Raw genomic sequence first — 27,258 nt, 5'->3', positions numbered from 1 at the left:
GCTCTACTGAGCATCTATGCTAGGAATGCAGCTCCAATATGAGTGCACCCTTAGGAAGACTTATTTATACCTCTTCTAATAGAGGGCAGTATGAAATCGTTGCTAACAAAGAGTATCTATGTGGTAGGATCTGTCAGCCCGCATGAGTCTGCGCATTTTGCACAGTGCCCAAAACTTTATAGGAAAAAAAACCTCACAAATTTTTCAGTCAGCTCTGTAAGTTTTTATTATACAATTCCTCACCTAAGTAGTTTCTGCTTCATAATCATATAATCATATTTAAGCATCAGTGGCGCCCGAGCAGGGCCCCTGATTTTATCGAGCTAAAACTACGTTTTAATAAGTTAAGATTGAGCTTTCCTAATATTGGATTAGTATGTTACATATCTACAGTTTTATAACGTGAAAATCTTTGCCACTGGTTATAGAAAAAGCTCAAACTCTCACTCGCGAGGCTGCCCACTCCACGGCGGTGGTGGCGTTGCTATCGGTATGATGCTACAGACCGCATCGTTCCAACGCAAATCGTTTGCATTTGTCTGACGTCGTTTTGCCGCTTCACAGGCCAAACACATCTACAAAACTTTTTTTTATGGTTTTTCAAAGATTTCATTTTTTGTTCATCTTCAATAACGCTTTGGCTGCTCGGAGTATGTCTTGCCCCACTTCCTATCACAGTTCCCTACCGTGGCCCTGACTTTTGTCAACATTTATGAATGTAAATATGTGAGAGTGTGTGTGTGTTGGTGCTTGTGGTTATGGTTTCCAATTCGTGTCTTCTAGTTATATGCAAGTGGAGAGTAAGTATTCCAAAAAATATGACACAACTGGCGCCGCACGGACCATGGCCAACTGTGGCATGCATTTTTCCCAGTTGTTATTGCTTTTGTTCATTTTCCTCGCAGAGATCATTTGCTGTTTTCATTTATTTATTTAATTTTTGTTTGTTATGCTCTTGTGTGCTTTTTTAATATGTTTTTCGAAATCTTTCAAGCACGAGTAGCCAACAGCCAAATAGTCAGTGCCAAGTCAGTGGCGCGCAGAGTCGTCACCATTTGTACGCTTGACCGCATCGCATTGCTGTGGCGGCGACAGTCGAGTTAAAAGCGAATCCATGTAAAATGGACATTGAACACATTGAACCGCAAAGCATGCTGGACGGTTGAATGGACCATTGAATGTAGGGACGCAAGGACGGTTGAACCTTTTGCGCCCAAATGGTTGGTAAGTCTACCTTCTTTTGTATGCTTTTGATTTTATGTAGTAAATGTGTGTATATCTGGTTTCGGAGTAATCAAAGTGCAGTGCTGTGTGTGGGAAGCCTATATCGACCGTCACTTGAACGGAAGGGCAACCGATTCGTAAAGTTGATCTCTGGTCACTGTGTGTGCACAGTTGGCACTTAAATAAGCAACAACAGCAGTTAGTGCAAATATAAGTTCGAGCGAGGATGCTTTACGGATGATGAGCACGTGCACAGTGGATTGCTTAGTGCGATAGAAATCTACGTGAAACATTCCAGTGGGACCGCTCACTTATTGCTAAAGCTACAGAAAGACAACAAAAACATTTCGAAGACGAAAAAGTTCTACGCCTCGACTTAATAGCACTAAAGTCCTAAGTCTTGTACAAAAATATATAAACCAATTTTAAAACCCCACTCCCGCCAGGTCTGCTATTACCTTTCCTTTGCCAGTTATTACTGTCTAAGGACCGAAGGACCACATCATATTTAATTGTAGGCCAAATTAAAGTACTCGATAAATATAGAGTGGCGCCCGAGTAGGAACTCATGTTTACATATGATATTGTCTGGACTAACAGACTTTCCTAGAGTTCCTAACCAGCTCTCGATATTAGTATTCTAGTCGAGGAAATGACAAGTTACTCCCACATACGGCGTAGGTCATATCAAAGTACTCGACGCTTAGAAAGCTGCTATTGTGTTCGCAAGTTTGCTTGTCATCTGATAGCATCAATGTCGTCCGAGAAGGACCCGCCTGTGAGTGACTTAATCAATGACAGAAGTACTTTTTAAATAAATTTTGTGAGTTTTGTGCCGACTGCATCTCAGAACAATTATGAAAGTGGCAACTTTTTCGATCTCAACAAACAAATTTGAGCATTTTGTTTTTAGATTCTTCCAAATCCCCTTTTGTATGCTAAGTGCTTGAAAAAAAGTATCGCAAGGCTCAAAATAAATACATAACTACTTGTCATCTATTAAAAAAAACAAAACGAATATCCTTCCAAGCGAATTGTTTCCAGGTGCGTTTAGCAGCTCATTATTAGAATAAGATTTTATCTTTTCGAATTTTAAATGAGCACAAATTAGTAAAATCGTATTAACAAAATGTGTTACGAGAGAATAAGAAATATAACATTTCAGATTAAAAAAAATTTTATGCATAATTACGAGCAATTTAATTTACATATTTATGCTCATATTACACCCACTGTACAGCACACACAACCACCACCATAGTTAATTGTATAGTCTTTTCAGCAGCTGATGCTCACTGCAACTAACTACAGATGCTTTCAAGCCGACGAAACAAGTTTACATACATACATACAATGCTGTTAACGATGGTTATGTTTGATGTTGATGCCAAAGGACACATTGTATATATGTATGTAAAGTTTGATGGGTGTATGGTACATATGAATCAACTAAACCGAAGGTGGAAAGGTGACGGTGGTTGGCTGATAACAATGGAGCTGCTGCTGTTGTTGTTGTCGGTGGTGGTGGTGGCGCTGCTCTCAAGTGACAGTCAATGGCAAACATACAAATGTGCAAATAATACAAACATACATACAAATGAAGCTTTAACAAATGCATATGGCACATAAGGACTTGGTTGTTATGTTTGGATGAATTCATGGTATTTACTTCGACTCTTACTATACACGTGTCACAGAAAAGGTTGTTCAGCTACTTATTGCTTCACTCAGTTGTGAAGATTGTATTGCTGGTTCTTTAGCTGGTGGCATAAACAAATACAGCTAGCACAGAGTGGACTGATGATGTGGACAGCCAGTGTGGCATGCAATGTGACAGAAAATATACATAAATTTTTTATAGGTTTACAGTCTCTCAGTCCGAAACTAGGACAGCTTATTGGCTCTTGTCGAGAAACTTTTGAATCAAGCTTACATCGCTCCCTTTCCATAAAAACCAATTTTTTTTTAAGTGTATAACATTTTGGATGATCTAAGCTATTTTCAATTTCACATAGAATTGTTTCTAAGTATTTTTTATTTTTTGAATCAGAGGTATTTCCTACGATGCTGAAATGTTCCTTAAATGATCCAAAATATGTTCTGTTACTCTATAATAAATCCTATAAAATAAATCCGAAATAAACTTCAAAACAATCCCGAATGATTCGAATATAGTTCCATTATGATCCATAAAACAATCAAGGAGTGCTTTTTGATTTATTCCGTAAGTCATATTGAAGTTTACTTGGAATAGTTCTGAAATTATTCTTAAAATAATCCCGAAGTGTTTTCGAAATTATCTCTATTGTGCAGTAGCACAATATTGTTGATAATTGACATAAAATCGTCCCGAAATAACCCCAGAGTGATCCGAAAAACATTCTAAAGACCGTTCCGAAAGCGTGCCAAAATGATACTAATTGCTTTCTGGAAAAATCCCAAAAAAAGTCATCAAATAGTCCTGAAATCATTCCTAAATCGTACGAAATGGACCCGGAAACAATACCGAAGTGACGTAAGAGTTCCACTATGATCCCGAAAACAATCCCTAAAAAATACACAAAAAGTTTAAAAACAATTCGTGATAGCAAATTTCAAACATTTCGATAAATAACCGAATACTTTTCGATTGCAAATCGATAATTTCTTCTAAAATACATCGACAACTTTTTGGAAACAATATAACACTACAATAACACCACTACAACACATAGATAAATTTTTGATAAAAAATCAATAACTATATATTCGATAAGTCGATAAAAACGGATAGCTTATCTATAACTCTTGTTAACGATGGTAAATTTATAACACTTCTATTACAAATACCTTATCGATAGACACCTATAAAAAACCGACAACTTTTGTACATACATAGTTCCCACATTACGATTGAGTGTAGTGACTAATTTTACGCTCATAGTCTGTATTCGCTTATACCGGTCGATGTTTTTATATCAAAAGCAGTACCATTTCTTCTGTGAGCGACTGTATGTAAGTATGTATGTACAAATGTGCGTGCAGATGAAAGTGCTCAAGTTCAGATGCTTAAGTTTTGCAAGCATTGTAAATTGCCAAGCTATGTACTTAAGTTTATGCATATGTATCTATTCGAAATGTCTATATGTATGTATGTATATACATATAAGTACAGATGTATGAATGTAGGAATCTGTGTGCTTGGCACGTAGTAGGCGCTTTGGGAATTGCGGGCACAAATGTGCAGACAAATCCCTTATTGCACTCAGACTACGGTTCATCGCTTACAATCATACATATTTGGATAGTTATTTTCATTGTTACATTTGAATGTTGTTGTTGTTGTTATTGTTGTCGATTACTTGTGTGCCACGTAAGCCCAATGTTGTTACTCGACATAGCCATTTGTTTGCGCCTTAACTGCGTTGCGCTGATAACTTTAAAAAGCAAAAGCAAAAGCCCAAAAAAGGGGTGAAGTTAAGGAGGTGGGCGCTATGCGGCAGCATTGTAATGTTGCAACAGCTGTGCCTTTCATCGGAGGCTGCTATGTCTTGCACATGCAACGTACACAACCAATCTCAACCCTAATTCGTGTGGTTAACCGTGTGTGTGTGTGCGTTGTTGGTAGGCGTTGATGCAAAAATTAAAAAAGTGAAAAATAGAAAACTTGAAATGAAATTTTCGATAGCATTGGTGATTCAATTTCCATTTTCATTTCCATTTCCATTTACTAGAAACCGATTTCGATTTTCATATCAAACATTGTCGTGTGTGGTGGCTGTTGCTGGTTCGAATATTGCGGATAGCCACACTGGAAACTGGGCTGAGGGTTTAGGGCGCCGTTGGGCAGTTGAATGCGTTGTAGTTAGAGTAAATAAAACGCGCAAAGGAAATCGAATAAATGTAAAAGTGGCCATTTGATGTTTGCTAGGGCTGCCGCATTTGAAATTAAACCTAATTGGATGTAGCAAATTGGTTTTGACTAATCGAAATAGTGTACAATACAAATTTTGATTACCCTTGGGATTATTTAAGATCGATTTGCAGTAGCACAACAAATTATCGCGCATCCGAAAAAAAGCAAAATAATTAGGTAGTCAAATAAAGTTAATCCTTATTGGTTTATGCACGAGATGAGAGGAGAGTAGAACAAAGCTGTGAGCGAGTAAAATGGGTGCTAATAAGCTTCATGGCTAAATAATTCAAAAATCTGGTATTATTTTGACTGACAGTGCCCCCTTCCGATTTTTATCGATTATACTCTACTTTTCTTTAAATTCATTCCGTTTAGAAAATTTTTTATACATTTCTATCGAATATTTTCCATTATTAAGGGTTTAGTAACATATTTCTGGGTAAAAGCAATAACTGATGGCTTTTTGTCGATATTTAAAGGTATTTATAAAAAAAAAAAAACATTTTTTCTATTGATGTAAAGTTTATGTAATCATTATTATTTCAATTTGTATTAAATAAAAGCTATTTATAATATATAAATAATATATAATTATTTTTGTATAATTGAAACCTTTTGGCTTTTTATGCATATTTATAGATTTCTATAAAATAAGTAATTTTTGTCTTATTACTTTAGAGTTGAAACGATTTTTAGGTCATCTTAGTTATATCAGATATTTGTCGACAAATTTCTATTTTTACCCATTATTATTCAATTTAGATTATTGTCGGTTTATACTGATTAGGTTTTTAATATATTTCTTTGGAGATTCCATAACTTTCAGCTTTTAACCGAAGTTTATAGAGTTTTATAAAAATAGTTTGTTTCTACTAACTCTTTTCGACAAATTTTGATTTTTATCGATAGTTGTCATTTTGCATTGATTAGGCTAGGTTTAACTGGCCGGTGAGGTCCATAGACCGCATGAATCTAGAGTGTTACCAGATGTTATGAAATAACTCCGTTCTCTTGGGAAATACTAGAAGATTTCCAGGACTTATGCTAATTGCTGCTTCTAGATGTGATAGGTGTGCCACTTCTTATAGCTGGAGTCTTAGCCTGGCGAGTGCAGGACAAAATCGTTTCCACCTTCCACCCGAGTTGAAAGCATATGTTGTTAGAAACCTGTGTAAGGTCAGAAAACCCATCTAAGCTTATAGTACCCTCTTTCCAAATATAAGAGTAACTTTGTTAATTTAAAGCTGTAGGATTTGCACCAAATATTTGATACTTTGCAGCTTCACGCTTGGTTCCACGCCTTTGCGGCTTGGTCCAGCTTGGAAAATATCGCTTTCTTTTAATATCGCCTAATCTGTTTGACACCTTTACGGTACAGGCTTCGAGGAATGCTACCTTTTAAGCTACCTCATCCGCTTTTTCATTTCATTTCCATCTTTTCCCGTATGCCCAGTATACATGTATACTGTAACGAATTTAGGGAAACTCCACTTATTTTACACCTTCTACTAACGTTAGTATTACTAAATTGTTGAATAAATAACTCCAATATTCAATAATGAAAAATGGTCTTTATTAGACTACTTCGAAAGTACTTCACAATAACACTTATACTTCGCAACCAATAGCGTGCTTAAATCGAACTGTTTACAGATTACTCAGCTTTCGCTGCTTTTATACTCTGTAGCCAAATGTCTAGACGTTTCTTCCGCTAGAATTTTCTACTTGGTTACCAGCTATACGGTACCAGCTATAAACTACAGATATACATTTATAGCCTCTCGCATAGCTATATGCGCGTGTATATGTGAGTAATATTTCCACCGATGACTACATCTGTATGTGAGTTATCTCTTCGTTGCCTTGTATGTATGTGGGTAAATGATGATTAATGTGTTTATGTAGCTTGCTTAATGTTTCTGTTATTGTGCCTTTATTTAATAACCTTAGAAATGGTAATATTCGTCACAATATTTTTCCATATCCCCATACTTTCCAGGGATTGCATATTTCACCCTATCATATTTTTTTGTTTTTTGTTTAGACTCACTTATATAAAATATCCATCATCAAAAGAGATTTTGATTGGCAAAAAAGTGAGATATCTGAAACAAAGTTGATGCCCAAGCTTATATGAACTCATAATATTTTGGGTTCGAAAGTTCATTACCAAATACTAATAACTTGGTGAGTGCAATAACTCTATGACGCAAAATAGTAGTTTATATAAATCTGGGAAAATGTGCGTGGCATTCGCCACATATAAAAGATAAATGTTTTTAGAGTTTTGAAAGTTAGCTCTCATAACTCCGCTGCCCCTAGTAGCTGAAGCCTTGGGCCCGAGAGCACAGAACGCCAACACTAAAATAGCTTTCGCTGGCGATACTTAACACCAGAACGCAAGGCCATATAAGAGTGGCCGGCCTGAGCTTTCCCTCTTTAATTTGTTTTGGATGAGTTATCTTCAGGGTCGTTTTCCCTGTAAAGCGAAGGTGTTTGATAACCCCAGCTGGTGGAGACGCTGACAATATTACGGCAGAACATATGCCTGACGTAAGAGGCAACTAAAATTCACAAGCACGAAGGTTCGAAGGGTAAAAGAAAATCGTTCCCAACGCAGTTGGGCTAGTATCAGAAGGTGGTAGTCCTGGAAGGTACCGTATTCATATTCGCCAAGGACTATGTACATCTGGAATATAATCCTCAAACTTCAGGGAGTGTCTTTGCTAAAACAACAACAACAACAGGATGTATCGTAGTCTGATTTAAGAATCACAGCGTTAAGCTCTCTTATTATAACAGTTGATAAATCACCCTCGAGATGCAGAAGTCGGCCCACAGAGTCTAATTGGCAAATAGGTCACAATTTCGTATATGTGAGGATTAAGGGTAAAGTGGTTCATAGGTTCAGGGACGTTTAAGTTATGTTTAGAGGCTAGTTTGCAGTTCCCTCTAAGTGAGGTACATCTGTTGTACTCTGCCCAAGTTGATTCTGTCTTATTCAGGCTGCCAGTGTGCTACGTCTTGACACAAGCCCCTCAATAATAAAGGAGGGAACAGTCGACGGAGTAATCGCGTCTTTTTCTGTCAGCCTACACCACACAAAAGCTACACATGCAGGATATATTAAGGACCACTGAGTACTACTGCCCTCGGAATTATTCTCTTTGCTATTGATGTTCTTATTATTATTGCAACAGTTGCCGCTTTCGTTAAAGCTGCCACCACTGAGTATTTTGCCATTAATTCTGTGGATACTGCATTGATCATATGCAGTTGGTGTTGTTGTTGTTATAGATCTTCCTGCTGTTGTTATTGTTGCCACTGCATTCACATTTGCTTCTGTTGGCGCATTTGCCACTGTCAATTTATGCGATTGCAATCACATTGTGCGCCTTATGTGTAGTTGCTGACTGATACTGCCCTTGCTATTGCTTCTTCTTCCTTATTATTATTATTATTTCTGCATGCGCGCCCTTTCTTTGCACCCAACAAAAAAAAAAAAAAAAAAAAACAATATCATGTAAGCAAATGCAATTGCAATAAAAATAACATTTTCTTTACTATTGAGCTTGCGAGCCAACAACAAAGCGCTAAGAGCGCTCAACCATTTGGTACGTGTCTGATATGCAGTGGCGATGGCGTTGGCGGCGCATTGGCGCATCTGTGTCCAAATCCCAATTCAATTGATTTTGCTTCTTTTATTTTCTTTTTTTCTTTCTGTCGTTCGTATTGGCCATCCGTCGCATTATAATTTGCAAGTGTGTTTATTGTTGTCGCGTTTGGGCGCGCCAGAGTCGCCACACCATCACTTCGCGCTTGCCCAGCTGCAGCAGAAGCATAACCAAACATATCAGCGCCACCACCAACCAGTTACCACCTCCATCATTATTTCAGCTGATATTTGCTCGACTGCACTTGAAATAAGTAAAATATCTTTGTGCACATCACTGCTATGCACTTCATTTCGTTTTGTTTTTTCTGCATCTTCCTCATCTTCTTCTTCTTTAATGCATGCAATCATGCAAATCATGTTTTTGTTATTCCACGTCTGCTGTCGCCCTCAGTCCACAGTACAAAGCAAATGTCCAACCAACTAACAAAAAAGTCCCTTCAACGCAAACTTCGCAGTTCCACCGAGATGTGGAATCCTGCCATTTGTTGGCTGCTGTGCTTCGTTTCCTTCTGCAAATAATCCCTCATCTTACCTCAGTCTTCATCGCCCTCTTGCAATTGTTGCACAGGCAATATGCAAATGTTTATGACGGCGCATAGTTACAGTGGCAGCGGCGAGTTCGATTATCTTGGGACACGTTCTAGAGTGGGTTGTTTCGGTTGCTTGGTTGCGCCGTTGCTTGATTTGACTGACTATTATTCGCATTCGTACTTAATCCATTTTTATTTTTTTTACTTTTGCAAGTATTATTGTTGCTGTTTGTTGTTGTATTGTGTTTATTCGTATGCCACCGATGTTACGCGTTTGTGCCTTTCGCCTTGAGTGCGCCCCGCACAGAAACTAGAAAGGGAGTGCATTTTGCATGCATTAAAGCGAACTTTTTTTGGTGTGTGTTTTAAGTGTGAGAAGTTTTGTGTGGGTAGTTAAGCCAAAGTATTGCAATTGGATTCGGTAGATAACAATCGAATATTATAGTAAGTCGTTTCTTTTTCAAGCATAAAATTCTATTCAATTATTTCGAGTATATTTCCGTAGCAAACGTGAGTCTATTATAAATATAATGACTTCTCGAACAGAAAGTAAATTCTCTTTTTTCTTACGGCAAAGAGGATTCCGCCGATCAGCAAGCAGCTGGTTGGTTGCCGGAATATTCGTGGGCAGACTCTAGGCTTCCCAATTCGATTTGAAAATGGAAGCAAGGCTTTTGCCTGCAAAGTTTATTCGAAGCTACTATACTTATCTCAATTCAATGTAAATTAATTAAAATAAAAGCTTATAAAAAGCGTGAGTTCCAAGTACTCGTGAAGTTCGATGTGTAAACATACAAGTGTGCGTCTAGAAAACAAATGTGTTTAAATTAACTAGAGCTCCCTGAAGAGTTAAACTTAATCCCCCAGAAACAAATATTTTTGAGCTTTATCGGCTTCTTATTGGTAACAACCGATACCGACAAGTTATTGCTTTATTATCGGCATATTTTCGATTGTGAATTACAATCGCCGCGTTGCCGGTTTGTTTTGGGCTTTTATCGCAGTAATCTTTATGTTATCGGCGGGTTACGAATGAAATAGGTAAACAAAGACGCGATATACCTTCGAAGAGAATTTAGGCCGAGAATTCTCTTCCAATTTGCGTCGTGCTAATTTTCATTTTTGTCCTATGATTGAAGTATGCTCCCTACGTGTATTACGGCATCTGCGAGATAGGTGAGTTTTCACTGAGAGCTTTTCATGGCAGAAATACACTCGGAGTAATTGCCAAATCACTGCCAAGAGCGACTCCGCTTAGAAAAACTTTATTCTAAATGAAAAAACTTGTTACTTAACTTAAATTTTTGATGTTGCTTTGCCCGGAAGTTGATCTTCAGTGAGGTAGGCGGAGCAGGCCGACGCGTTATCGTGTTATAGGTACCTGTTTCACAAACAAACAGACGAGTCGACTTTAACAAATTGATAAGACGTCGAAAACAAATTGGTAACACAAATCCATAAATTTTTGATAAAAAATCAATATCTTCAAAATAATTGTTTGATAAAATATCGACAGCTTTTCAATAAATAATCGATAAATTTTTTGTACCATACCGATAACTTAACGAAAGTTTTTGTTAGGAAATTGGAAACTCCTCGCAAGCAAATCGATAACATTTTGATAAAGTACCGATAGAAAATGGATAAGTTTTCGATAGAAAATCAGTTTTTAAAAAGTTATCGAAAGTTTTTCGATATTAGATTCATGAATTGTTGATAAAAAATCGATAAATTTTATAAAACAATTCGATAATTTGTTGATAGCAAGTCGATAACTTTTCAGATAAAAAAATTGGTAGCATTTTGCTAACCAAACCAACAAATTCGCTTACTAATCGATACCTCTTTGATAACATCTTTTTTATAACACTTCGATAACACGTCTATTCGTCCTTTGCGCCATGATGTAATTACAGAGGTGTAATAACGTAGTTAGAACCCAAAAATATGTTGGAAATTTTGTTAAGGTTAGGCAGGTTTTTTTAATTTTTATTTAACATCATAGAAGTAATGCCCTCAGTTGGTTTTTAAATTTTTCGAAATTATTGATTTCGCACATTTTCAATATAAATTTATTCTGCGAAGCCATTGTACTGGTATGAATACGGCACGCTCCGGTATTTACAACTTTCTGTATTAGGTCGACTGCCACGGAAATAATTTTTTTTGAGCGCCCGAACCTCAGCTATATGGATTTTAGTCGTCTCTTACGACAGTCATGCCTACAATGGGAATATTCTAAGACCCTTAGCTCGCATTGGGTGCTTAATTTATCGTGTTTTCTGACGAAAAGACGAAATGGCGTACGGATAGATGTAAGAACTGTCACAGCTGAGTCGAAATCTTTGATTTTGATATACTGATTCTTTTATAGGAACAAGGCTACCTAAAACAGTTTTTGCTTGTATAACTAAAATAGTTACTTTGTGTGAAACAGGATCAAATCTTAGCATTTCCCCTATGCTTTGTTTTTATGAAAATCTTACACTTTCACAAATAAATTGCCAATTCAAAGTACTATCATTTCTTCTATTGGTCATAACTTCTGAACGAATAGATATTTTTTAAAAATTTTTTGTGTGAATGAAGAGTAGAACTCTATACTTTAAGTACAAGGTGGCATTAGAAAATTTCTTGAAAATTCAAAATTTTTGGAAATTTTTATATTTTAAATCGATTTAAAAAAAGATTTTTGCATAAAATGAGCAATGGAAAAGTTGAGACCATGAATATTTTTCGCATATTTGGATTATGGTTAAAATACTGAGTATTAGTATTACTATGCTGTAAGTAAATAATCACAAACAATAAATACAGCAGGGCGCCACACTTGTGTACATGTACACATCAAAGTGAGCCATTTACACACATGCATAGAAGGCGACGAAGAATATTTCACACATATAACCAGCAGTTTAAAGCAAAGCGGTTATTGACATACACATATGTAGACATCAGCTAGAGGAGAAGTTGTTACTCACTCATACACACGCATATACATAACTAAATAACCAAGCAGGAAATACAGAAGATTAAACGTCTAGAGCTTACGAGAAATATGCGAACGAGGCAACAGAGAGTATTAAAGAAGCGCCAGCTGAAGAAGTACGATATAGTGAAGTACAAGCTTACTACGCCCAAAGTAGTCTAAATAAAGACCATTTTGCAATACTGTATATTGGAGTTAGCGATTCGAACGTTAGCATAAGGTCCAAAATAACCGGAATCCCCCAAAAAATCTTTGCCCGTTCAGAAGTAAGGACCAATAGAAGAAATAATAGTTCTATTTAAAATTTGCAATTTTTTGCAAAGGATGAAATTTTTTTAAAAACCAAATACAGGGGAAATGCTAATATATAATCCTCTATCAAACAAGGTAATTATTTGAGTTTTATAAGCAAAAATTGTTTTAGGTGTCCCGCTTCAAAAGTTTTGTTCCTAAGTATACCTTTACAACCCATTGTTATCCAATTCAAGTGTTAATAAATAGCCTGTATACAACTTTAAGATAGCTGTGGTGCTTCTACTAAAAACCTGCAGCTGGTTATAGTCTTAGACTTATTTTTTTCACGAGAAAGTCATTAAATACAAAAGTTATATTTATTTTTTTTTTGTCACGAGACAGTCATTAAATGCAAAATTTCAATAGAATTTCTTTATTTGATTTATGGCGGCCACCGTGGTGTGATGGTAGCGTGCTCCGCCTATCACACACGGGTTCAACTCCCGGGCAAAGCAACATCAAAATTTTAGAAATAAGATTTTTCAATTAGAAGAGAATTTTTCTAAGCGGGGTCGCCCCACGGCAGTGTCTGGCAAGCGCTCCGATTGTATTTCTGCCATGAAAAGCTCTCAGTGAAAACTCATCTGCCTTGCAGATGCCGTTCGGAGTCGGCATAAAACATGCAGGTCCCGTCCGGCCAATTTGTAGGGAAAAATCAAGAGGAGCACGACGCAAATTGGAAGAGAAGCTCGGCCTTAGATCTCTTCGGAGGTTATCGCGCCTTACATTTATTTCTTTATTTGATTTGTGCAGTCTTATTCTTTTCTTGTAGTGACGCATTTCATTTTATGTATCAAATATTATTTGCATTTGCTAATTATTCGCTCGAATGTGTGATTATTTATGAATTTTTAAATTTTCATTTTTGTTAAATGTTTGCATGCTCGTGTTGTTATAGTTGTACATGCATTCAGACAATTTATAATCTACATATACAAAGAAGAGCACACACAGAGAAATATGTATATCATGCGAGAAAGAGTGCATAGTAATCTACGGCACAACAGTGCACTTTGGATTTCATTCATAAAACGTCTAGTTTAGGAAAAAAATTTAAATATACATACATAAATATGTATGTGTCGTAAAATGTTAAAAGAGAATTAGATGATTAGTTGTATGGTTTGAGTGAATAAAAGTGTATGATGTAGATTGTGTAAGGCGAACGAACATGTTTGATGCTGGCATCTTAAAAACTCCACAGACTCTAGGAACTCTCCCGCAAGTGACTTTAACAGATGCCATCAGGTTTCGAAAGCAGATATCCTGACGTATGTGGCAAACTCAGTTAACAACAATTTTTCCATTCTCCCGAAAGTTCTTATTAAAATGTTTAATACCAACTCAGAATTTAATAAAAAATGTTTTGTATAAACCCATACCCAGTTGATGCCATAAAATGTTCTAAAATGTTTCCCACCTCAATATTTCCCCTTTGCCCCTGAAACAAAACCCGTAAAAATAAGTCGGTTTAACACAACACCATAAACGCATGCCCAGCACGCCGCACGCTCTAATCAAGGTTGCCACTTTAGTTCCTTTGCACAAAAAATGGTACTTTTTTTTTAAAACGATTTCTGTTCGATTTTAGTCGGAGTTAATTTTTATACTCAGCTGAGCAGAGCTCACAGCTTTGTTCGCATAACGGTAATCCGTAACGGCATAAACTAATCGAGATAGATATAGACTTCTATATATCAAAATGACCTGGGCGAAAAAAGAAATTCATTTAGCCATGTCCGTTCGTCTGTAAACACGATAACTTGAGTAAATTTTGAGGTATCTAGATGAAATTTGAATTCATTACAAAAGACGGATAAAGTGATGAAACTTGGTAGGTGCGTTCGCCTTATGACGCAAAACAGAAAATTAGAAAAAGTTTGGACAATGGGCGTGGCACCGCCCACTTTTAAAAGAAGGTAATTTAAAAGTTTTGCAAGTTGTAATTTAGCAGTCGTTGAAGATATCATGATAAAATTTGGTAGACACGTTACTCCTATAACTATATGTGTGCTAAATAAAAATTAGCGAAATTGGAATGACGAACACGCCCACTTTTAAAATTTTTTTTTTTTAAAGCCAAATTTTAACAAAAAATTTAAGATCTTTACAGTATAAAAGTAAATTATGTCAACATTCAACTCCAGTAATGATATAGTGGACCAAAATACAAAGATAAAAGAAAATTTTAAAATGGGCGTAACTCCACCCTTTTTCATTTAATTCGTCTAGAATACTTTTAATGCCATAAGTCGAGCAAAAATATACCAATCCTTATGAAATTAGGTAGGGACATAGATTCTATGACGATGACTGTTTTCTGTGAAAATGGGCGAAATCGGTTGAAGCCACGCCCAGCTTTTATACACAGTCTACCGTCTGTCCTTCCGCTCGGCCGTTAACACGATAACTTGCGCAAAAAACAATATATCTTAACTAAACTTAGTTCACGTACTTATCTGAAGTCATTTTATCTTGGTATAGAATATGGCTGAAATTCGACTATGACCACGCCCACTTTTCCGATATCGAAAATTACGAAAAATTAAAAAAAAAAAAAAATGCCATAATTCTGTACAAAATATGAAAAAAGAGATGAGACATGGTAATTGAATTGGTTTTTTGACGCAAAATATAACTTTAGAAAAAACTACGATATTAAGTAGAAGAAAATGAAAAAGTTCTGCAGGGCGAAATCAAAAGCCCTTGGAATCTTGGCAAGAATACTGTTCGTCGTGTGATATATATAAATAAATTAGCGGTACCCGACAGAAGATGTTCTGGCTCACCCTGGTCCACATTTTGGTCGATATCTCGAAAACACCTTCACATATACAACTAAGGGCTACTCCCTTTTAAAACCCTCATTAATACTTTTAATTTGATACCCATATCGTACAAACACATTCTAGAGTCACCCCTGGTCTACCCTTATTGCGATATCTCGAAAAGGCGTCCACCTATAGAACTAAGGCCCACTACGTTTTAAATAATCTTTAACACCTTTCATTTGATACACATGTCATACAAACACATTCCAGGGTTACCCTAGGTTCATTTTGCTTAATGGTGATTTTCCCTTATTTTGTCTCCAAAGCTCTCAGCTGAGTATGTAATGTTCGGTTAAACCCGATCTTAGCTTTCCTTACTTGTTAATATTAAGATTTGAGCACAGATAGACGAAGTCTTTCACAGTTTTAAATTTGTAGTAATTTTCGGTCCAAATACGGCATGACAAGTTTACATAAGACCTGCTCTAAACTTGTGTTGATGGGGTTTCGGACAAACTTTTGTAATTTTTTATTGTTACTTGGTCATTAGTTTGTTCTTACGAGGTTCTATAAATCTTTCTTATGTCGTTTTAAATTCTGCAGTCGTTTTCATATAGTTTGATAAACCGAGAAGTATACTTTTAGGGAATAACTGGTATAGCAAACAAAATTTTATGAAAATGATTTCAGAGCTCAAACCCCCGGAATAAAGATGTTTTGAAATCCAAAATATTCCATAAATCATATCAGTTTTGAATTTTAGGATGTCATATAACCAAGTGAAAAAAATCTATTTCGGTATATTTTTTCCGTGACCCTCTTAACATTCAAATACGGCACGACATTTAAGGCTTATAATATTATAGTAAAAACTATACACCTTTAACAACAATCTCTTGTTCTAGAGGCTGCCAGACCGTTGTATTTCTGCTGCTTAATTTAGCTTCCGAGTTAGGTTAAAGAAATCGCTCCATAAGGAGTCGCCTTGCCACAGCTGTATAAACTTTAGAGGAACCCAAAATACAACCCCAACAGAAAACAGGCACCTATTTTTTTACGCTGAAAAAACTCGTGCAGCTTCCAGATAGAGAAAAAGATGGTACCTGTCTAAGATCTTGTCGTTGGTAAGCTTACTAGGACTAAAGCCGAGTTGTGTAGGGGGTTCGTGAAGTGCGCATATTTTTAATGCAGAAGCTATGCTTACCGTCGATCACACCGAGGTTGGGTTGACGATTATTTTTTGATGGATGTTCTAGTTCGTGGACCCATTACTACAAATAAACATATTTCGCTTGGCGAAGTAAATCACTCTTTAAATGGTGGGGGATGACAGATAAAATGAAAGAATGATTTTTTAACTGCATGACGTTAAAATCACTTGGGGTGGTACCATTCCTTTATTTCCTCAAGCTTATCATAGAAGAAGTCATTAAGCGCTATGTAGGTTTTTGTGCCTATTGTTATAACAGAAATTCGGCCGCACGATCAACTGAAAAACTATCTGCAAGTTTTTGTAGGAAACTGGTAATACAATAGGATTTGACAATGGCAAGGTTGCTATTGGTGAGTTTAGCTCCTGCAGAAGAATTAAACAAATTTGACAAGGCATGACGGAAAATCTTTCTAACATACTTCAGTTGAACATACGTATTGTCTCTTATGGGAACGCTTCAAAAGCAGGACTTACATTACTAGGCATATTGACGTTAAGGCTGAAAAATGGAAGTATAATGGTATACTTTATACAGATCGAAGGCTAACTGAAATGGACCTTCCTAGGTAGAACGCATTCTCTGCATGAGAATTGACAGGAGAGCTCAACACGAATTTTAGGACTATTCTTTCAAAGTGAAAGAAATCGAGCATGGTACCAACATACCATCACGGCCACCTTTCGACAAGTAAAGGCGGATAAAATATGCGGATAGTGACGAGACATGCACAGGCGTAAAAAATAAAACAGCCAAATATGTGCTTTTCTTTGCATTTACAGTATTGTAGACGTCGTCAAGCCCCGCATAAAATTCAAGGCTTGTTACAAGACATACGCCCGCTTGCACAAACTTAGTGAACATAACTGGAATCCTTCGAAAACTCTTAAACAGAGTATTCCGAAGTGGTCCCAACCAAGGTTCCTCAGTTTATGCAGCGATCCAAGTTACCACACGGATTGCATACTGTAACTTGCACCTACATATATATTTATGTTTCATAGATTGCTCAGAGAACATTGGCCAAATACTAAGAATTTTGACCAGAGAGTAGGCATAAGATATTTAGGACCGATACAAACCGCGCAACCAATACATATATTGGAAATTTTCTTGAAAAGTTAAGTCTCGAAATGCAAACTTCCATGGCAACCCTGTATGCCATTGATACAACTGCAATAATCACACACCCAAACACTTCCAATTGTATAAGTCAACACTGTTGCGAGCTGGCTATGTAGGTATGTAATTGTTGTTCTTTTACATGGCGCCCTGCATTGCATATTCAAGTGAGTATTCGCGTTTGCTGTTGCTATCAAATCGGATTTATCACAAAACGTAAGCGCCTGTAACACTAAACACTTACATACACATTGAAATGCATTACATTGGAGTTTGCATATGTGTATCGTTTTTGTATGAAGCATACCAAATAAGCGAACAAATTTATAATTTGCCGGCATTCAACAACGAACTCTACTTACTACAAACTCTGCTCGAACAAGTAAGGAAGTCGAAGCGTTTGTGAAACCGAATGTATGATATACTCAGTTGCATAATTTAGCAAACCGGCGACATGTTTTACTGGCATGGTTTTTTTTATGCGCATACACATATGTACTTAAATTTCAAATAAACTGCCAAGTGCATAACTGTATCTGCACTTATGTTGCGCATAAAAAAGTTGTTCTGTGTGCCTCCACTTAGCTACATTTTCGATTTTTGCATGCGTTGTACACTACGGCCGTAAAAGTGTGTGTCTCCACTATTTCTCCATACACTACTACTACGAGTAATTGCCGATGAGCGTATTCTTTAGTCGCAAACGCAGATGTATATGCAACTAGAAAAAAAAGCTCGTCCACTATTTCTTAAAAAAATACTTAAATTTTCAAATTAAGTTTGGGTTGGTTAAGGACTACAAACAAAAATGTCTGCATTTAGAACACCCTACAAGCTCTTAGTAAAGAAAAGATTCAAAATATTTTAAAGAATATATTATCTTCTGAAGTCAAGACTTCAGCAACAGAAATTAATACTAACGAGGAGCTACGTAAAAAAATGATGTACATTTGGACGAATTAGTTACAAAAGGTTGCCCGAAAGTCACAGGATCATCCTCTGACACTGCTCGGAGAACGTTTTGCGCCCGTTGGCCGGCCAAAGCGGTCAGCAAACTCTCATTTGGAGATAAAGTTTTTATCCCTAATAAGGATCCATGTTAACAAGAGTTGTTGCCAAAATAGTCAAACCAACCCAGTAGAGCAACGATATTGATAAAATGTCTTTAACTGTCATTGATATAGTATTTATTTCTATACTAATAAAAACAAAAGTAGAAACAGTAATTTATGGGCATTTCTTATTTTGAAGAACTTTTTGTACCAGTCAATATGGGTACATATAACAAAATCAAATGTGGATCCAAATCTACCAGTTTTCTGGAGAACAAGTGCTTGGCTTCAATATAAAACTAGAAAAGTTTACTCTCACTGATATAAGAAAAAACAATTTGGAGAATTTAGATTTATTGCTGAGTTAAGTTTTTATTTTAAACCGAATAAAGCTAAAAAAACCTCGAAGTAAATTGAGAGGTTTCTATTTTAGGTCAAAATGTTTAAAGAAATGCTTAAACCGATGACTGGTTTAAAATATAGGCTCAAATTTTAACCATGTTAAATGGAAGATGCAACTCTAAAACAAATGTCACTTTTAATTTTAGTGAGTGAGCCGTTAGGCCCCTTAGATATTTTCTTTTCTTAACTCATAAGTTACTCTAATTCTTTAAAGTTTTAAGTGAATGTTTGATAATATATACTATTGAAAATTTGTATGTATTTAACTTTTCTCTTTTTATATATGCTTTGTTATATCTTTAGATGAACAAGTAAATTTCTTTTTGTAACATTTAGGTATGTATAATTACTTAATCGGATTGATGTACTGCCTAAAAGACGTAAGTCTTCCTGGTACAAACACTAAATAAATAAATAAATAAATAAAAAATAAAAATAAAAATAAATATACAACCCTCTAGCTTAGTTGAAGCCGAGGACCTTACATACCTACACAGCTCTAATGTTTGGATATTTTTTAGCCTCATAGCTCCACTAACATCCGATTTCGGCCATTTTGACTAGCAAAACGATTTTGTAAACAGAAAACACACTTGATCAATTTCAATGACAGACAGACTGACGCCTTTTTAATATAAGAAGTGTATATCCATCAACAACTGAGTATAGAAACACCTCTATTGCTTTTGTTGGCGCTTTCGTATTGGTTCGACATGCTATGGGCAGTTGACGAAGTCGAACACATAGCGAACAACGAGCCGTTTGGTATGGTTGGCTATCTGGTGCTGAATTATTATTTTGCTTTTACGGTGTATGCGGCTAGGTTTAGTATGAAACGGCTGAGTTTGTTGTGCCATTCGGTTTGCTACCTCGCTTGTGAGTGGAATGGAAACGGAAGTTGTAAGAATAATTTAATTTTAGTGAGAGCATAACAATTCAAATTAGAGAATTAAAGAAGTCACTAATTTGTTTTTGTTTTGAAATGCAAAAAAAAAATATTCAAAGAAAAATGTAATCATTACAACAATAGCAAAGAATCATAATTTATTGGGAGTAATTAGTAAAGGCTCATAAATTGAATAAAACTCGTGAAAAAAACTTGAAAAGTCGTAAAGGAACAAAATAGAATAACAATGTTATCAGCACACAATTACAAAATTATGTCAATATTTAATATTGTTTTACCAAATAGAAGGTGATTAACATACTACATAACTGTTATATGGAGCACAGATGTTCTCTATTTTTGTGATGATATTGAAGGTTACAAATGTAGAAAAAAAATAAACAAAGCTATTGATTAAGCAGTCAAGTTTTCGGTGTAATCTCAAAAAGTAACGAAAAAAAACCAAAAAACTGAGAGCAAAAACTGAAAATTTGTTAAAAAGAATTTTATAAACAAAGTGATGTGTAAAGAAAAAAGCAAAACAAAAAAGTTGAGAACAGCTGAATATTTATAAAAAACAAAAAATTTCAACCGAATGCAAAGGAACTGAATATTTACTATAACAAACACCGTTAAATATAAAAAACAAATTTTTTGCTTAAAAAAATTGGAAAAATAAAAAAATTCAAGTGATTTGAAAAACAAAAAATTAAAAAACACAGATTTACAAAATAAATTAACAAACATTTAAAATTCATCTAATTTTTTTGTGTGACTTAAAAAGATTTAAAGAACAAACATATCTCGAGAGCATAAAAACAAAATCCAAGCAAAATAGTTCGCAAAACTCTAAAAGCGACAACTTTAATGAAGACCACTAAGCGCTTGAAAAAACACTCCTTGCCGCTTGCGGAAGTTGAATTGGCAAAATAATAACAAATCCAACTGTGTTTAGCAAACAAATCCTTGCATCAAGGAAACAGCGTGATACAGGAGATTATCGCTAAATAATGAGATAAGATCTAACTGTTGCTAATCCAACAAGTGAAGTGTAAAAACAGAACTTAATTGAATTATTGTAAAACAAAACAACAGCAATAATTATATAATTAACAAGAAAAAAAATAAGAAAATTATAATAGAAAAAAATATTAGTTTATAGTAAACAGTTTATTTGATATACATACACACAACCAACCAACTAAATAACACACACGGATATATGGCCAATATAAAAACCGCAATTCCAACTGCAACAGCAACAACAACCAGCAGCAGCAAAAACAGCAGCAACGAGAATCAATTCTGTATGCAATTAAATGCATCAGAATTAACAGCGATCATAATGAAAGGTAAGCTATAAAATAAAAATAAATATGTTTGCACAATTAAGCAGCAAAAACCACTTAAATACCAATAAAAAAAAAAGCTCTGAAAAAATTTGATAAACAAACTTATCACCAATTAAGCAAGAAGTCAATTTGCGACGAACAAAAAAATAAATAGTTGATAATAAAATTTATATAAAAAGGGTTAGTTGAGTAATAAAATAAATGATGTTACTTGTTAATTAAACATAAATGGAGGGTTATAGGGTTGATAAATCATGAAACATATATACACTTGGCGTAATTTACCTCCGAGAAGATTTAGGCCGCGCTTCTCTTCTAATATACGTCGTGCTCCTTTTAATTTCCCCTACGAATTGGCGGAACGGGACATACATGTCCCAATATCGACTCCGAACGGCATCTGCGTACCACTGAGACATATCGTGGTAGAAATACACTCGGAGTGTTTGCCAAATCACTTTCGAGGGGTAACCTCGATTAGAAAAACCTTTTTTTTTCTAATTGAAAATTGATGTCAATTTGCCCGGGAGGTGAACCCAGGACCATTGGTGTGGTAGGCGGAGCACGCTATCACCACACCACGGGCGGCCGGTATGCCAGAAACGAGGCACATAGAAAACCAGCTCTTGGTTAAGGATACTTGTACTCATTTTAATTTACAGCAGTGAACACGAAAATAGCAGCGGCGATTTTATCAAATTTAGTCAATTTAATTTTTATTTTTTAAATTTTTGTAATTCAAGGAAAAACTTTAATTGACCAACCGAAACTGTGCAAACCAAACTCAAAAAGTTTTCGAAAAAATTCGAAAATTGGAGAAAGCTTAAAAAAGTTCGGGCATTTTTATCGAGTTTATAGAATTTTTTTTTAACATGCAATTTTGTAGCCCAATTAATTGTAGTATAACAAAGTTCCTGTTATCGGTTTTTCAAAATTCACATTAATTCTTGAGAATTTTTTTTTTACTCAAGGGTGTTTCAGATTTTCTTCCATATAAAAAATATGAAGGAAACATAAATACTCTTCGAAAAAAATTTCAAAAATCAATATAGAGAAATGAATAAGAAAACTCATGTTTCCATCTGGTTCACCTAAACTAGCTAGGCCCAGCTTACCAAAAGCTTGAAAATTTATGATCTGAAATTTTATCAATTCAAGTAAATGCATAAATTTAACTAAAGTTAATTTCAGAAGGCGTCAAATTAGTGAGGCAAATTAAAAGCAACGGAGCTATTGAGATTTAAAAAATTGATTTCGATCATGGCTCGTATAACACGGGGTCACCGTAAACTTGAAAATCTTCACAATTACCGTCACTTTGCATATACATTTTTAGTTGAGAGGGTAGTATTGCTTCCAGAATATCGTACCGAATATCAAAAGCCTATAGATAGTACTTTTGAAACAAATTTTTATATAGAGCTTTTTTCAAAACTTTGCTAAGATCAGGCATTTTCGAACATTAGGGTTATATTCGGCGTATTAGTTATAGAGTTAAAGTTATGACAAAAACAAAAATTGATAAACCCTTGGGAATCGCAAAAGCCTTTTTAACGAAAGCACTAAACAAGTTCATTCTTATATTTGTTTTCTGTGATATTATTGCAAAACTTGAATTTCTACTTACCGTATTATTCATTTTATATTTTGCTGGTTTTCTTTTCATTTTCACGCTTTTTATTTTCTTCGAAGTTTTTTCTCCTTTTTATTTTTCAAGTGTAGTTTTTTTGTTGTTTTCGTTTTCGATTTACTTTATTTATACTGAAAAGAATGAATCAAAAGATAGTGTTAGTGATTTTTTACAAGGATTGAAGTGGGGAGCATTATCTATAGAGTTCAGCTTGACTCATTTATATTGAACGGAAATGGTGTAGCTTTACTTGTTTGGTTATTTATTTGATCATTATGAACAATGTTCGTGGTAGTTTCATATATTTTAAATAAATATTCGAGTTACATATTGTCTGTTTGTTAAAATATCACCCTATCTCGGGTGGTAGCCCGTAAACGCCCCATCTTAGTCTTTACTCGAAGAACGTCCTATCTCAAAAGTTGTTTAATGTATTGTATCAAAACTTAGTCTCTAACGTTATAGATATTTTTGTTGACGCGTTAGAAGACTATGGTAGTAAATGAGTCTAGAAAGATTAGCAAACTCGTGCAAACTCAATTTACATTAGAACCCCATTAGAAACATAAGATAATAACATTCGAGATCGATTTAATTACTATAATTTGTCTCGGTTTGTTAACTAGGGGCCGTTTTGCTTGAGACCGCTATGTTTCTCCGATATATCTTGAGTCAATATTAGAGATCAGAGAACAGGGATTGCTTTCGAGTTAGGGTGATATTAAGCGTAGTACTTGATGTATTGCAGAACAAGACTGATGGGATCAGTGTATACTTTCCTAAAAATCTAAAGTTGTACAGTTTTTGAAATGTATACAATTTTTCGGACCAAAGAAAATTCTGCATGATTTGGCGGTCTCCGAAAAAGATTTGAAGAAGTTTACAATTTTTAAGTATGTTAAGATTCTGAGTTATTCTATGATCTATGTTAAAAAAGTCTTCGAAGAGGTTCGCATTACTGGAAAAAAAAAAATTCATACCGTCCAGCTATACAAATTGAATATCTTAATACTTGAGTTTATTATTCTGGAATTCAATCTAACTGTACGAATATATTATGAATTGCAATCATAGGAAGAGGCTTATTTTCTATGTTTAAATTATAACTAATTACACCCGCCCCAATTATTTAAATTTTAATTGCACTCTTCACAATAAACCCCAAAGCTATAGGTAACTTGTTTTTGTTTCATATTGTGCGATAAAATATTATTTACTACCAAACAGCTGTACAAAAATAAAATTTCCGTTGTTTTCCGTAGTGTTTAATAGCATTGAGTAGATATTATTCTTACGTTAACTGGCTAGTAACGTAAATATTCTTACGTATTTGTTGTTATTGTAGGTGTCACTCATAAGCTACTTAACATCAAACAACTGTCAGTTTGTGCTAACTATACGTGAAAATTACGCCATTAAATCTTATTAGATATGGCAAACGATCGTAAGATATTTTTCTAATAAAGAAGCGCATACTTAATATTATATAATAGCTACTTGTATGCATAATGCACATGACAGCTAATATATAGTATATATATTTAACAGCAATAATTGTTGTATATATGTATGTATTTAGTCACACCTGTTTGATTCCTTGTATCAAACAACAACAACAAAACGTCAGTAACCGCTAATTAAATATACATATATTTCATGTGCTTGTAGTTGTGTGTGTCTTTTGTGGGTCAAAATGCTATTTATTAGATTTTCAGATACTTTTCCCTTCACGACACGTACACATTTGAGATAGCAGCGGAAAATTATGCGTCACAAATGTAATATTTCCGTTTAAAGGTGTTAATACCATACAAAAAAATCGTGCGATTAATCGCTAAGGAGAGCGGTCTGCGATTGATCCCTTTTGTCCACATTGGGGTATAATTGGTCCCTGTTTAGGCAGGATGCCTAACTCTTCCGCATCTGATTGCGACCCCCTAATGCAATTCGATTTAATTTCCATCCACCCACACCATCACCGCCACATGCATCAGACGCACCGCGGCCGAACAATCGCCTCTAGTACCTTTTGGGTATATTTGGCATCAGTCAGTTTGAAATTTGTGTAACCAATTGAAAAACAAAAAAACAATAAAAAAGAAACAGCAACAAAAGGAAGCATAGGACATGTTCAAAAAAAAAAAAAAAAATAAATAAAAAATGGGACCACTCCAACCCATATAAAGATCCAGAACTGTCTATAGTCGCATGCACCTTTGGGACTCATCGCGAATTCATCTTAGACTAGTCGTATTTTTTCCAGGGTATGTATGTACGTATGCGTATTCATGTCTGTATACATGCAGTGCAGTAGGTACTTACGTACTAGATATACATATGTGTGTACAAAAAAACTTTAGAACAATAATCGAAACTAATAAATAAAGTAATTTCCATGAGCGTGCGGCATTTAAACAATTTTATAATCAACTACCCAGGTTTTTTTATTATATGATTATTATAATTATTATTACTATTTCAATCACGCTTGCGTGTGTTTTGCTTGGGGACGAGGTGAATGAATTTAATAAGCGGAGCATTGGGGTTTTTAACATAATGTTTAACCAATTGCTTTTTTAGCTAATATTAATTACTTGAGGGTAAGCCAAGTAGGTGGTAGGAGTCGAGTTTTAGAGACATAAGCTATCACGAAAGCAACAAATTATCTAGCAGCCTGTTGACGTCAAAATATCGTTCATAGGTTGTAGAAAAACATTCACTTTCACTAAAGATGTCGGATAGTACATTTCATATTATATAAAATTATATACAGCTGCGAACACGTAAATAGTAGTGATAATTTTTATCAAGTTTCGTCAACTAAATTCTTTTTGTATTGTTATAAGCTGTTTCGACTATACCTTGTAAATCTCTTCAAAGCCTTTTCGCCTGTTAGTGTGATTCGAACCCACACTCCTGCAATGGTAGAACTGTTACAAACACATTCAGCCAAAGCCACGCCTTTGTGGTAGTGCAACTGTTCTCAATTGCCTTCTTTGCATAATTTTATACTTCTCTATATATGCTTGCTTCAGAGCAACGCTTTGTTGTTGGCAAGTTCATTTTATGAACTATCTGAATAAATGAACTGAAGCTATGCAATCCTCAAAACCAAACACATGCCAATTCTAAAACTCATATGCCAAAAAACCAAGATACAATAAAAAAGCGAGTATAAAGCATAAGTCTGAACATTTTGCTAGCCTCGATAACAGGATAGATCAGAATCTTAACACAAAAATTTACTTTTTCAGAAACAACAAAATTTTGTTTTTGTGTGTCAAATATTTGATATATATCAAATACTGTACAACTTTCCTACAGCAAATTTGTTGTCACGAAGCTAAGAAGATATCAAGTTTCCCACGCCAAAATAACAACAAGGCCTTAGAACAAAATACCCTACACAAACCAACTAAAACTTCAAATAAACTTGCACCAAACTATCCTCAACAAACAGACTACAATAAAAAATACTGAACATAAAAATATAAAAAAACTACTGCAATATTCTTCAAAATGAGGTATTCTCAGGGTGGGTAGGAAGTGCTTGGAACAAAAACAAAAACACATAAAAGCAAACCAACGCTTACAAGCATTAGTTTTGTTTGACAAAAACTTACTTTCGAAGTTAAATGAAATGGGACATAGAAAAAGTATGTATTATGCAATATTTTTTTTAAATATTTTATTCTTAAAACATATATAAAAACAATGACTAGTAATATACATGCACAATTAACTTCGAGTTTCAAAATACGCAATTGTGGAGCAGCAAACACCACTCGAAGTAACTCGGTTTCAGAGTTGACGTAAGAATAAAGCTGCGGTTAAAATACAATATAAATATTGTTTTAAAGCAATTCAAGGTTTCTAAAGATAGCAACCGTTATTTAAACTTCCTTCACCTTAATGACGATAGTATAATGTAAATATATACTTCTACAAAATAGTGTTCCAACTTATTGCATATCACAACTTACCGTTTGTACTAACGTATAGTAATAGTACTATTAAACACATACATGTACAATATATCATAATATATTTACACACATAAAAGAGCTGGCAAACCAAAACTAGCTGATTAAATAAAAACAAATAATATAAAATCTAGCAATTTTCTAAGCCAATCAAATCTTGCGTAGGTTGTGGTGTTGGCACAGTAAATAGAAAATACCCAAAACGTGTAAAATAAACTTTGGCCAATCAGCACACAGCAAA

General features: G+C 35.0%; 1 protein-coding gene and 1 long non-coding RNA gene across 3 annotated transcripts in view; one reads left to right on the top strand and one right to left on the bottom strand.

The window, feature by feature from the left end:
• LOC137241243 (uncharacterized) overlaps nucleotides 1-23,155 on the bottom strand; it is a 312,746-nt gene extending 289,591 nt beyond the window's left edge. The window contains exon 1 of the long non-coding RNA XR_010949944.1: nucleotides 23,032-23,155. This is a non-coding gene — a long non-coding RNA (uncharacterized lncRNA). The remainder of the gene's footprint in view (nucleotides 1-23,031) is intronic.
• The window catches only part of net, a 55,364-nt gene continuing 48,108 nt past the window's right edge, over nucleotides 20,003-27,258 (top strand). Inside the window, exon 1 of one of the 2 annotated variants that reach the window (XM_067768622.1) lies at nucleotides 20,003-21,404. In XM_067768622.1, coding sequence (XP_067624723.1) covers nucleotides 21,275-21,404 — 130 coding nt within the window. In that variant the 5' untranslated portion in view covers nucleotides 20,003-21,274. The remainder of the gene's footprint in view (nucleotides 21,405-27,258) is intronic. The other variant, XM_067768623.1, reaches the window with a different exon arrangement.

This window comes from Eurosta solidaginis, chromosome 2, assembly GCF_040869045.1.
Source record: "Eurosta solidaginis isolate ZX-2024a chromosome 2, ASM4086904v1, whole genome shotgun sequence".
Classification (NCBI taxonomy): domain Eukaryota; kingdom Metazoa; phylum Arthropoda; class Insecta; order Diptera; family Tephritidae; genus Eurosta; species Eurosta solidaginis.
This window is presented reverse-complemented; position numbering and strand designations above follow the sequence as displayed.